Genomic DNA, 13,052 nt, shown 5'->3' with positions numbered 1-13,052 from the left:
CCCGTGTCCCCTGCATCGGCAGGCGGACTCTCAACCACTGCGCCACCAGGGAAGCCCTAAAATATACATTTTAAATGTTTTGTTTTTCCCCCCAGATAACCTGTTTGTGACCAACCAGAATGGATACTACTGTCACTCTCAGACGAGTTTGGATCGAGCCCAGATTGACCTGAGTGGTCGCCTCCGCAACGGCAGTGTCTACAGTGCACACAGCACCAGCTCCTTAAACAACCCCCAGCCCTACTTGCAGCCCTCACCCATGTCCTCGAACCCGAGCATCACCGGGAGTGACATCATGAGGCCTGACTACGTCCCGTCGCACCGGCACAGCGCCCTGATCCCCCCGTCCTACCGCCCGACCCCCGACTATGAGACGGTGATGAAGCAGCTCCACAGAGGCCTGGCGCCCGCCGAGAGACAGAGCCACTCGCTGAGAAACCTCAACATCGGCAGCTCGTACGCTTACAGCAGGCCCGATGCTCTGGTCTACAGCCAGCCCGAGATCCGGGAGCACGCGCACTTCAGCTCCCCCCCGTCGGCCCACTACCCGTTCAACCTGAATTACAGTTTCCACAGCCAGGCCCCTTACCCGTACCCCGCAGAGAGGCGGCCGGTGGTGGGTGCCGTCAGCGTGCCCGAGCTGACGAACGTGCAGCTCCAGGCCCGGGACTACCCAGCCCCCAACATCATGAGGACGCAGGTGTACCGCCCGCCGCCCCCCTACCCATACCCCAGGCCCGCCAACAGCACCCCTGACCTGTCCCGCCACCTCTACATCAGCAGCAGCAACCCTGATCTCATCACCCGGCGGGTCCATCACTCTGTCCAGACGTTCCAGGAGGACAGCTTGCCGGTGGCGCATTCCCTGCAGGAGGTCAGCGAGCCCCTGACCTCGGCCCGGCATGCCCAGCTCCAGAAGAGGAACAGCATTGAGATCGCCGGGCTGACCCACGGCTTTGAGGGCCTGCGGCTCAAGGAGAGGACCATGTCGGCGTCGGCGGCAGACGTGGCACCGCGGGCCGTCTCCGCGGGCTCCCAGCCAAACGTCGTCATGGAAAGGACAAAGCGAGAAGAGGACGATGAGCAGCAGAGCCTGAGATACGGTCACAAAAAGTCTCTTTCAGACGCCACCATGCTGATACACAGCAGCGAGGAGGAGGAGGAGGAGGACTTGGAGGAGGGGCGCGGGGCGCAGGCGCGGGCGCCCCGGGGCAGCTACTCCCAGCAAGCCCCGCGGAGTGGCCCCCACACGCCCGGCCCCCAGGCCGCCGGCCCAGCGCACAACCTTGAGTCCAAGGCCCACGTCACTGAGGCCGAGAGGAAGGGGAGGGCCCGCAGCCCAGTTCCCACGCCCGGGGAGGACCCGCGGCCCAGGAGGGACGGGCTGCTGACGCCCTCCATGTCCGAGTCTGACCTTACCACGTCGGGGAGGTACCGCGCCAGGAGGGACTCTCTGAAGAAGAGGCCGGTGTCAGATCTCCTCTCCGGAAAGAAGAACGTCGTGGAAGGGCTTCCGCCGTTAGGGGTGAGCCGTTCAGTGTGCACGGGGTGGGGGTGGGGGGCTCACCCAACCCAGCACGGTGCCCTGTACACCTGACTTTTCTCAACACCTTCTGCCCTCTATCCATCTTTTCTTTCATTCATTACTTCTGATGTTTTTCAGCTTTTTTCCTTTTGAGTTGTTTCAACTCCCCCCACCCCCAGCCAACACATATTTTGCCCAGTTTTTGTCTTATTTTGTAATACTTTGAGTTTGATTATCTGTGGAAACAATGGGGAGGGATTAGAATTTTCATGATTTTGCTGGAGGTAATAACTTAGGTGAAGTGAAAGGTAAATGTAGGAGGCTCTGTGGAATGGAAGAGAAAGAATGAATGGGAAGTTTTAGCAATGCAGTGTGGTGGAAAAGGAAGTAAAGGTTTCACTACTTTAGCCAGGATTGCTTTGTCAGCCACCCGTAAAAATACCCCGCTGTGGTGCAGGGTCTAGGGTGCTCTTGTTCAGTTTGCTTGTTTGGGGTCTGAGGGAAGCATTCCCCGAAGTGTCCCTAATGTATTCCTTATGTCACAGTCCGTGTGGGTACAGCTTGAACTGCTGGGCTGTGATCTCTGAGGGCTGGAGGGTGATTCTGGAGCCGGGAAGGTGGCACTTTGTCAAGACAGAAAACCCAAGAGCTCCAGGTCTCTTTAATTATTCTTTATATCTTTATTGGAGTATAATTGCTTAACAATGTTGTGTTAGTTTCTGCTGTACAACAAAGTGAATCAGCTGTAAGTATACATATTCCCCATATCCCCTCCCTCTTGAACCTCCCTTCCACCCTCCGTATCCCACCCCTCTAGGTGGTCACAAAGCACCAAGCTGATCTCCCTGTGCTATGCAGCAGCTTCCCACTAGCCATCTGTGTTACATTTGGTAGTGTATATATGTCCATGACACTCTCTCACTTCGTCCCAGCTTCCCCTTCCCGCTCCCCCATCCCATGTCCTCAAGTCTGTTCTCTATGTCTGTGTCTTTATTCCTGCCCTGCCACTAGGTTCATCAGTACCATTTTTTTAGTTTCCATATATGTGCGTTAGCATACGGCATTTGTTTTTCTCTTTCTGACTGACTTCACTCTGTATGACAGACTCTAGGTCCATCCATCTCATTACAAATAATTCAATTTTGTTCCTTTTTATGGCTGAGTAATATTCCATTGTATGTATGTGCCACATCTTCTTTATCCATTCATCTGTCGATGGACATTTAGGTCGCTTCCATGTCCTGGCAGTTGTAAATAGTGCTGCAGTGAACATTGTGGTACGTGACTCTTTTTGAATTATGGTTTTCTCAGGGTATGTGCCCAGTAGTGGGATTGCTGGGTCATATGGTAGTTCTAGATTTAGTTTTTTAAGGACCCTCCGTACTGTTCTCCATAGTGGCTGCACCAGTTTACATTCCTACCTCCAGGTCTCTTTAAAAGAGAGACTGAGTGAACTGAGAACCCAAGGAAGGTCCCTTGTAGAAAATGCAGCTCCTTAATATTCAGGATGATAAATAACCATGGTTTAAGCACTTTTTATCTACTTGAGGCAAAATATAAAAGAGCATAACATCATCTCCAGCTGCCATTCCCAGAGCATTTACCATGTGCTGAGCAGGCCACCTGCTTTACCATGTCCAGTTTACAACAGGCCTATTGTTTCTACAGATGAGAAAATAGACTCTGAGATATTAAGTAACTTTCCCAAGGTCACACAGCTAATGAGTGACAGAACTGAAATTCTAAACCCATATTTATCTCCGCAGCTGGTTCTCCTGTTTTCCACGTTGTTCTGCATCGAAGTAGTTTATTTTATTAAGTAATAATTGCTTGTCTGAGCTTTGCTGTTCTCTGTCTTTCCACTGAAACCTTTTAACTTTGAGCTCCTCAGCTTTGCCCAGGCATCTGTGGCATTGTCATGTCAGCGTGTCCACTCTGAGTCATCTGGCTTCCTTGCTCAGGCTCCTCCTTGCCCAGGGCTCCGTTCCCTGTGCCCTGCTCGCTCCTGCCAAGTGAAAGTGATTAATTAGCCTGTGCATTCTGTCTCCCAGTTGCTCCCAGTGTCCTGGCAGCTAGGGACTCCTCCCTCCATTTTTGCTGGTGGGCATATTCAGACCTGAGGGTGCGTCACAAATGTGGTTCTGCCCTAGCGTATTATTAGATCTTCTAAGATGCTACAAACATCTTCATAAGCAGGAGGAAAGTTCACACAATATTATAGTGGTTATGAAATAGATCAGTACACACAGACTCAAACTACTTACAGTAGTGCCATGAATTTAAACGTGTTTTCTTTTAATGGGTTTGAATTGTAAATTTATTGTAAATTTTTCTTGGGAGTACATTCTTACTCATCTGTCTGACAGTAAAGGCCAGTGTCTCAGGTCGGCTGAAGCGGAGGGCATGGGCTCACAATCAGTGATTCAGGGCAGGGCAGGGTGTGGACGTGTCTCCCGAAGTAACTCTGCCTGAGCCCTGAGCCAGCTGGACGGGGCCCTCTCATAGTTGACACTCTTCACTGATTACATCGTGAACATAGTTTTTATGTGTGACCTGAGTCTTTCCCCGAATGGTACTTGTTTTGAGTAGAGTCCAGTATTCAAGCCTATTGTCCCTGTAGTTTTGAATGGCCCAGCAAATTCTGCTAAATCTGAGGACTTTTATCAGTTTGGTTCTCTAAAAATACAAAATTTCCCCCTCACTGACTTTTAGACCTATAGTATTAGTGAGATTATGTGATTGGATTATCCTTTTTCACCCCTTCCTTTCGCATAAGGGATCTCCCTACTTAAGGAATGTGAATGGCACCTGTGGCCCAGGAAAAGGTACCGGACCTAAGAGTGGAAAACTTGGGTCTGAGTCTAGAACCTGCCATTCATTAGTTCTCTGCCCAGTGGGCCAGGCCCTTCACACACCAGAGCCTCAGCTTCTCCATCCGTAACACAGGACGGTCACCCCTCCTCTGTCTGCTGTGGCGTTGTGTTAGGTCCCACATAGGGTTAGGCATGAAAAGTGCTTTCTAAATTCTATGATGCAGCATAACTGATTTTAATGCACGGTTTTTATTGTGTTGACCCTATTTGCCATGTATAAAAAGGCAGCTGTGTGACACTGGGCAAACAATCTCTCTGACTCCCATTTTCTCATTTGTAACTGAGATGACCCGAGAGTTGTTGGGGGAAAATGCTCAGTCAAGTTTAACTTATTACTGTGAGGTGGCATCATACATTTAACTTACTGGCTTCCGAAGAGCTGAAGAGTCCAACCCCCTGCTAATCCTCTGACCCCCTTCATAGTAACTCAGGGTGGCCATTATTTTAATTGTTACAGCAAGCGAATATACTAATGTGAATTATGGTTCTAGAGGTTTAGTATTAAAAACAGTGAAATAAATTGCAGATAAAGCAGGAACATTTTAGAATTCTCCACTCATCTCCACCTATGGCGACTTGATTGCTATCTGGAAAAGGTAGACTGGTTTGAGTGCTTGTACATCTACATAAAGAGTTTTTGTTTCACCCTTAGTCTTATGTGGTGGTTCTGACATGAGAAATCACTGTAGGGGTTGTACATTTAAAACCATGCTCTTGTACTCGGGGGGCTAAGTAAGGGGTATTTGAAGTGAGTTTTGACTATAAGCCCCTTTCTTCAAATACTGGCTTTGGGGCTTCCCTGGTGGTGCAGTGGTTAGGAATCCGCCTGCCAGTGCTGGGGACATGGGTTCAAGCCCTGGTCCGGGAAGATCCCACATGTTGTGGAGCAACTAAGCCCATGCACCACAACTACTGCACTCTAGAGCCTGTGAGCCACAACTGCTGAAGCCTGCGCACCTAGAGCCTGTGCTCCGCAACAAGAGAAGCCACCACAATGAGAAGCCGGCGCACCTCAACGAAGAGTAGCCCCCGCTCGCTGCAACTAGAAAAAGCCCGCGTGCAGCAATGAAGACCCAGCACAGCCAAAAATAAATAAAATAAAATTAAATTAAATTAATTTTTTAAAAAATTTTAAAAAAATACTGGCTTTAGAACTGACCTTACCAATCATCCAGCACATGTGTGCTGGGGCCTTTTGAGTCATTTTCAGGCCAAGCAGTGCTGGAGCCACCTCTGCTGGCTGGTGGGAGCTGAGTGTTAAATTTTCAGGCTCTCGTGAGGCCGCTGATGTTACACTGGCAGATTGAAATTAGCTGTGATTGGAGTATTTGTACTGTGGAACCTGACAAACTTCACACATCAGAACTGTTCCCACTCCCCTGCCACAAAGTCCATTGTTAAACATTTACCTGCTTTCTGCACACCACTGTTTTCTGCACACATGAGAATCATGACATTTTAGCCTAAGCAGGAGCCTTTTAGTCTGTGTAGCCTCCCTCTCTCCAAGGCTGACAGAGCTGCAGTAAAGTTGATTTTATTTATGAGACAGAAGAGAGCTGCTGATTTCATTTATGAGATAGAACTGAGAAAACCATGTCTGTCAAATTAGGGCTACAGTCGTGATAATTACTATGGCTTCCAAGGAAGTGTAGACTATTGACGAAGACTTGGCATTCTTGGGCTCGTTTGCCTCAGAGAGCAAAATCGTTGGCTTTAATAATAACTTTAGGAAACACCAGTTTTCGGGAGACAGAATTCCGTCTATGCCCTCTCTTGTACCCTCTCTGGGTGTAATGATGGAGATTTCAGCCCTGGTGTTCTCCTCTTTTAAAAATGTGGTGGTTCTAACTGCATTTACCAGAGGTGTGGTGAGCTAACCCAGGTCACACAAGTCTGCAACAGAATGTAGAATACAATAGAGCCACCAGAGAAGACATTGAAAAAGAACGAATTTGTATTTTTTTTTAATGTATAAAAGCTTATTGCAATGAGGTGACTGCATTTAAAACCCTCTTTGTGGATTGCAGCTGATTTTTGTGTGTGTCACGGTTTGATATTCAGGAGTCCTGTGAAGGAATGCTGTCTGCTTGGAGCCTCACCTTTCATTACAACGGAGCCCTGAAACCAGTTGCATTTCAAAACCTTATATCTGGAAGACTTATCAGGGCTTTGGCCTTAAAAGGAATGTCTTCCTCCTAATCTTCGTGAAACAAACGTGTGTGTGTGTGTGTGTGTGTGTGTGTGGAGTGTAAGCTCTCCTGTGGTTATTGGTTTAGGAGAACCCACCCTCTGTTAACTGTCTTCAGTCCACTGAAATCTCTTTTCAAAGGGATGTATTTGTGTATATTTGATATATACATATAAATATTTTTGTAGGGAATGAAAAAGAGCCGAGTAGATGCAAAAAAAATTGGTCCTCTCAAACTGGCTGCCCTAAATGGACTCTCCCTGTCTCGACTGCCTCTGCCTGATGAAGGAAAGGAGGTGCCTGCCAGAGCCACGAATGATGAGAGGGTACGTACCAGACCACGGGTCTGCACGCCTGCCCTGGAACAGCTGATACAGTGTTGCAGAACTGCCTTCTTGAGATTTTACTGAATTTTCTAACACATTTGATAATTATAAATGAGTGTTAGGAATTTTGTCATCTGGCCTTCAAAACTGGGGCAAATTTATAGCTAATGTCTTAATAGATAATTTCAGGCTAAATGTTGATTTTTGTCTGTTGGTTTCTGAATACTGTTCTTTACCGTCTTCTGGCCATGAAGTTAGAGGAAATGTGCAAATGCGTACACATAGGAAGGAAAGCAGATATCGACTGCTTTCATTACATCGAAAACTTAACAGTGAATGGTTACTGAATTTTTCAGAACTTTGTGACTGAGATGTATTTGCTATGAGGTTCTATTATATCAAAATTAGACAGGCATGAATTATGCTAAGCAAAAATTAATTTGCTTACAACTGGATCCTGGAGACAGTTTCCAATAATGTTTTCTGTTTTTTATATATATTATAAAATTGAAGCATTTGTTCATAGAGGTTGGAATTGATTATCCTACTTTAGGATTTACTGTTCTCCAGGAGAATTTTCCATTCTTAGGGAGTCATATACTTGACTGTAGATTTAGAGAAGATGAATTCAACGAATTGTTTTAGGCCAAGTTTACACAGAAGTCTGCATCATGTTTCTCACCAATAATATTATTTCATTTGTTCTTTTGTTGTTATGACTTGTTGAATTTAACTTTGGTTTCATCTAGAATTTTCAATATTAGATAATACTGGACTTGAAGCAGAAAATGAGATTTCAAGTGTACGGTCAAAATACAGCTGTGGCATGGGACTGTATTTATATCATTCCTCACTTTCTATTTTTCAGTGTAAAATTCTGGAACAGCGGTTAGAACAAGGAATGGTATTCACAGAATATGAAAGAATTCTTAAAAAACGGCTCGTTGATGGGGAGTGCTCAACAGCACGACTCCCTGAAAATGCAGAAAGAAATCGGTTCCAAGATGTTCTTCCCTATGACGATGCCAGAGTGGAACTGGTCCCAACCAAAGAAAACAATACCGGTTACATCAACGCGTCACATATTAAGGTGAGGGGAACGTTTAGAGTGATACACAGGATGTGAAGTTTCCAGTTAAATTAGGAGAATGGTAAGAATTGTATTCATGTCTATTTTCTAAAAACATCCTAGTTTTGAACCATTGGGACAAACTGTACTGTAAGTTGGGAAATCCATACACCAAGGCTGGACACACAGTGTTTGCTCCCTCCATGTGTTGGATCCCTCTGCGCCCAGCATTGTTACCAGGACTCCGGGACCACTTATTTGACTTGAGAACTTTGTGCTTCTAAATCTGAAGACCTCTTTATAGCTCATAAATTCTCTCAAGAGCAACTGAATTGCTAGTTTTTCCTTACCACATACCTACATGCATTTTTATGTAAAAGAAGTGTCTGGTGTTTACCAAAGCTTTTCCTTATGGTGGTGCCACCTGTACTCTTTGCATACTCTCTTAGTCATTTTTTTTTTTTTTTTGCGGTATGCGGGCCTCTCACTGTTGTGGCCTCTCCCTCCGCGGAGCACAGGCTCCGGACGCACAGGCTCAGCGGCCATGGCTCACGGGCCCAGCCGCTCCGCGGCATGTGGGATCCTCCCGGACCGGGGCACGAACCCGTGTCCCCTGCATCGGCAGGCGGACTCCCAACCACTGCGCCACCAGGGAAGCCCAGTCATTTTTTTTTAAGATTGTTACAAGTTTAAGTACTTTCGTGCCTCCAGCCTTTCTAGCATTCTCCCAGTTTTAAATTTATTAATTTATTTATTTTTATTTTTTAGGCCACGTCGGGTCTTAGTTGCCGCACAAGAGATCTTCGTTGAGGCATGCGGGATCTTTTGTTGTGGTGCGCCGCTCTTCATTGTGGCGTGTGGGCTTCTCTCTAGTTGTGGCATGCGGGTTTTCTCTTCTCTAGTTGTGGTGCACAAGCTCCAGGGTGTGTGGGCTCTGTAGTTGTGGCGCGTGGGCTTAGTTGCCCTGCAGCATGTGGGATCTTAGTTCCCTGACCAGGGATCAAGCCCGCGTCCCCTGCATTGGAAGGCGGATTCTTTACCACTGGACAACCAGGGAAGTCCCTCTTAATCATTTATTTTCTTTTGTAGCCATTAAATATTTTATAAGAACAATTTTTTTAAATTAATTAGTTTATTTTTGGCTGTGTTGGGTCCTCGTTGCTGCGCACAGGCTTTTCTCTAGTTGCGGCGAGCGGGGGCTACTCTTCGTTGTGGTGCGTGGGCTTCTCATTGCGGTGACTTCTCGTTGCAGAGCAAAGGCTCTAGGCGTGCGGGCTACAGTAGTTGTGGCACGTGGGCTCTAGAGCACAGGCTCATTAGTTGTGGCGCATGGGTTTAGTTGCTCCACAGTGTATGGGATCTTCCTGGACCAGGGATCAAACCCATGTGCCCTGCATTGGCAGGCGGATTCTTAACCACTCTGCCACCAGGGAGGTCCCCCTTTTAATCATTTTTAAACATTATTTTGTTCTTAAGCAGTGCTGCTTTTTCCCTGTAAACAGTATAATGCCGTTTAACTGGGGTAACGTTACACCCATTAAAATGGAAAAAGTGATGGTTCACAACAGGAAGGTGAGAAAAGCCAGATGCTCTGTCTTCTCCATGCTGGCTGGAGAGTCAGTTCGTTGTTTTGGGAAGAAGAAATTTCCTTATAGTGAGTGAATGAGTAAGTGTCTATGGGCAGGTGTTATTTTCCTTCTTTCCCACATTTTATTTAGTTTGCAAGTGATGTTTGATGAGAGCTGTTTCACACTTAAGACTTTGTAGAGGCCCAGCAGTCTGCCTCTGAATGCCAGTACCCTTGATGGTCTTTGGGAATTTGTGCACAAGCTTTTTAAACATGGACATAAGTTATTTAAAAACTGAGCATCTCTTTGGAATAGCTTAGCCAGTCTCCCGTGACTGGGTGGATGAGGGTTGAATAACATTGTGGTTCTGTGGTGGTATTTCAGAATCTTCAGAGACAGCCCGAAGAACAGTGGAAAGAGTCTGACTTCAGAATTCGTGGATCGACCACTTAGCAGTGTGGGACCTCGTTGTACTTATCTCTGAATAAGGAAGTGCTGACCTCCCCCATTTTGCTCCCCATTAGATCCTTCCTCCCTGGTTCTTGTTCGCTGTGGTGCCTGGTGCCACACACCACGGGCCCAGTGGGAGGGTGGGGGTGTGACTCAGGCTGCAGCCTTAAATGGGGGCATGAGTGGAAGGGTGTGTGGCCCAGGGTTTACACTCGGGGCACTCGGAAAGCGGGTATGGTTGTCACTCAGCAGTGGGGGAGCCGAGATTTAACCCAGATTTCCTGACTACAAATCCTGTAATTACTATATTAGACTGTTTTCAAGGAGGTTAAATCCTAAGTGGAAATTTAGTATGGAGGGTGATCCAGACTCAGAAGTTCAGAGGTGAACTCCTTAGGTAGGAAGACCTTTTTCCCCTAGAAATTTGATGTTTAACTTAGGTTTTGACTTAATTGCTAGTACTTGATCCAGTGTGTGTAGTACTTGACGAGGGAAAATTGTGTTTGAAATTTGGGATATGATGACGTTGAGATTATTTTTATGAGAAGAACCTAACAGCAGCAGTAACAATCGTTTATTAAGAACCTATCATGTGCAGGGCACCATACATATTGGCTTGTTTAATCCTGACAGCATGAGGGTAGGGAATATTTTTATTGTATAGATGAAAATTGAAATTTGGAGAGCTTAAGGAAATTGCCCTAGGTCACATAGATACTATGTGAATTCATAGCGCATACGTTTATAAAGATATCAGTAATGGAAATGGCACTAATAAGGAAAAAGAATAAGATAAAAGTCTTTCTTTATTCTGCTGAATATTTCAGTTAGTTTTTTTCATATTACTGTGAACAAATGTATATACATGTATTATACACGTCCATATTAATTTTTTTTAAAACCTTTTCTAATTTCAGGTCTCTGTCAGTGGAATTGAATGGGATTATATTGCCACTCAGGGACCATTACAAAATACCTGTCAGGACTTTTGGCAGTTGGTGTGGGAACAGGGAATTGCAATTATAGCAATGGTGACAGCAGAAGACGTAAGTACTCATTTCTCCTAATTGATTTTCTCAGCCTCAGAAAAACAGTTTATTTTGATCATGTGTAATCTTGACTTTTAGAGAAAAGGGCAGAGGGTAAGGTTGCAGTTCTGAGTTTCAGACGTGCTCTCTGTGAGGGGCATCCTTTGCTGGCTCTTGTATTGTGTTTTAACTGCACTTGTCTCTAACAGGAGGGTGGAAGGGAGAAGAGCTTTAGGTACTGGCCACGCCTTGGTTCCAGGCACAACACTGTCACCTATGGAAGGTTTAAGATCACCACCCGGTTCCGCACAGACTCTGGCTGCTATGCCACCACGGGCTTGAAGATGAAGCACCTTCTCACGGGGCAGGAGAGGACAGTGTGGCATCTCCAGTACACAGACTGGCCTGAGCATGGCTGTCCAGAGGACCTCAAGGGATTTTTATGTAAGTATCTTCATTCCCAGCACGGCCTTTGCCAGAGCTGTTAAACCCACCACAGAGAGGAAGACTTAAGTTCCTGAAACATTTCCTTTATTTATGTTGTCCCATGTAAGCTGTGGGCTTGTTTTAAAATAAAAATTTCAAGTGTTTTGGGGAGGCTTAACGGAAGAGGTTTTAAAGCATAATTTGGTAATGCGTAGAATGCCATTACTGACTCCTAGAGTTTCTCCTCCTTTGCATTTTGTAGATGAGAAAACGGAAGCCCAGGAGGAGTCAGGGACTTGCCCAAGATCACACTGCCAGTTAATCGTTGGGGTTGGTTAAATGGCACCTGGTGCTCTGTATCTGGAGGTTTCTTAATCAGTGGAGATGATCTGAAAATTGTCAATTTGATAGGCCTTAATCCCTTTGTATTTTTCTGTTTCATTGATATTTCACAGCATACCTTGAAGAGATCCAGTCTGTTCGACGCCATACAAATAGTACAAGTGAACCAAAAAGCCCCAACCCTCCGTTACTGGTCCACTGCAGTGCTGGCGTGGGACGGACTGGCGTCGTTATTTTGTCAGAGATCATGATTGCCTGTCTGGAACACAACGAGGTGCTTATTTCCCCTGCTGATGAGGGGAGAGGTGGGCTGGGCACAAGGCCAGGGAAGAGAGGGACCTAGTGACCTGATAGCTCTTTCTGAACAAATGTCCTCGGGGATTCTCTATTGAAGATGCTAATGCTCTGATTGAAGCCACATTTCTGCTAGGACGCTCGCTCCCCCCGCAGGGTGTGCATTACCCTCATCACTGCTTCTCTCACTCTAGGTGCTGGACATCCCACGGGTGCTGGACATGCTGAGGCAACAGAGAATGATGATGGTGCAGACCCTCTGCCAGTACACGTTCGTATACCGAGTTCTCATTCAGTTCCTGAAAAGCTCAAGGCTCATATAAGCTCCCACAACTTCCTACGGGGACCCGATCATGTGAAGCGTTTACAGCGGAAAAAAAAAGTGCTTGCCGAACTCATGCTCTCTCCTCCACTCGGTGCACGCGGAATGCTACATCAGGACGTAAGTGACGGGATGAATGGTGGCACATGGAAGGAAGTATGCAGAGCACAAGGCTGAAGAGGGGGTTTAACCTGGGAAAGATGCCGAAGAGGAAGGACTTGGTTCTGAGGGCGTTGCCCTGCTCTGATCTGTCCGATTTGCAGTACTTGCACACATTTGGAGATTGTATTTTCTAGATAATTCTCTATTTCGCTGAAGCTACGCTGGGCAATTCTGGCAATCACTAAGGCGTATAGGTTTCTATCTTAAACTAGTTTTTGATAATGGAATTTTATTTTATGACTAAAATATTTGGGGTTTTCTTATTAAGAAACTGAACTTTCCATGGGGATCATCCACAGATGTGAGTAGTTCCTATATAACTTTGTATTTAAAACTATGTTATTATCTTTTGTTATTTTTAAAAAATCTTGGGTACTTAACAATGTAGTTACCAAACCCCAAGCTACAAGAAGAATCTAAAAGTGTTATTTTGAAACATAGAAAACATTTTTATATTCAGAAAACTTTTTATCCTAAAA

The 13,052-nt window shown here is 45.9% G+C and overlaps 1 protein-coding gene across 1 annotated transcript in view; it reads left to right on the top strand.

Moving 5' to 3' along the window:
* The window catches only part of PTPN21 (protein tyrosine phosphatase non-receptor type 21), a 59,978-nt gene extending 47,566 nt beyond the window's left edge, over nt 1–12,412 (top strand). Inside the window, exons 12-18 of the mRNA XM_007462731.1 lie at nt 96–1,525; nt 6,775–6,912; nt 7,781–8,002; nt 10,917–11,045; nt 11,237–11,471; nt 11,909–12,069; nt 12,284–12,412. Coding sequence (XP_007462793.1) covers nt 96–1,525; nt 6,775–6,912; nt 7,781–8,002; nt 10,917–11,045; nt 11,237–11,471; nt 11,909–12,069; nt 12,284–12,412 — 2,444 coding nt within the window. The remainder of the gene's footprint in view (nt 1–95; nt 1,526–6,774; nt 6,913–7,780; nt 8,003–10,916; nt 11,046–11,236; nt 11,472–11,908; nt 12,070–12,283) is intronic.
* Nucleotides 12,413–13,052: the final 640 nt, after the last annotated feature.

The sequence above is a fragment of the Lipotes vexillifer genome, unplaced genomic scaffold, assembly GCF_000442215.2.
Source record: "Lipotes vexillifer unplaced genomic scaffold, Lipotes_vexillifer_v1.1 scaffold883, whole genome shotgun sequence".
Lineage (NCBI taxonomy): Eukaryota > Metazoa > Chordata > Mammalia > Artiodactyla > Lipotidae > Lipotes > Lipotes vexillifer.
Note: the sequence above shows the minus strand (reverse complement) of the source record. Positions and strands in the feature narration are given on the sequence as shown.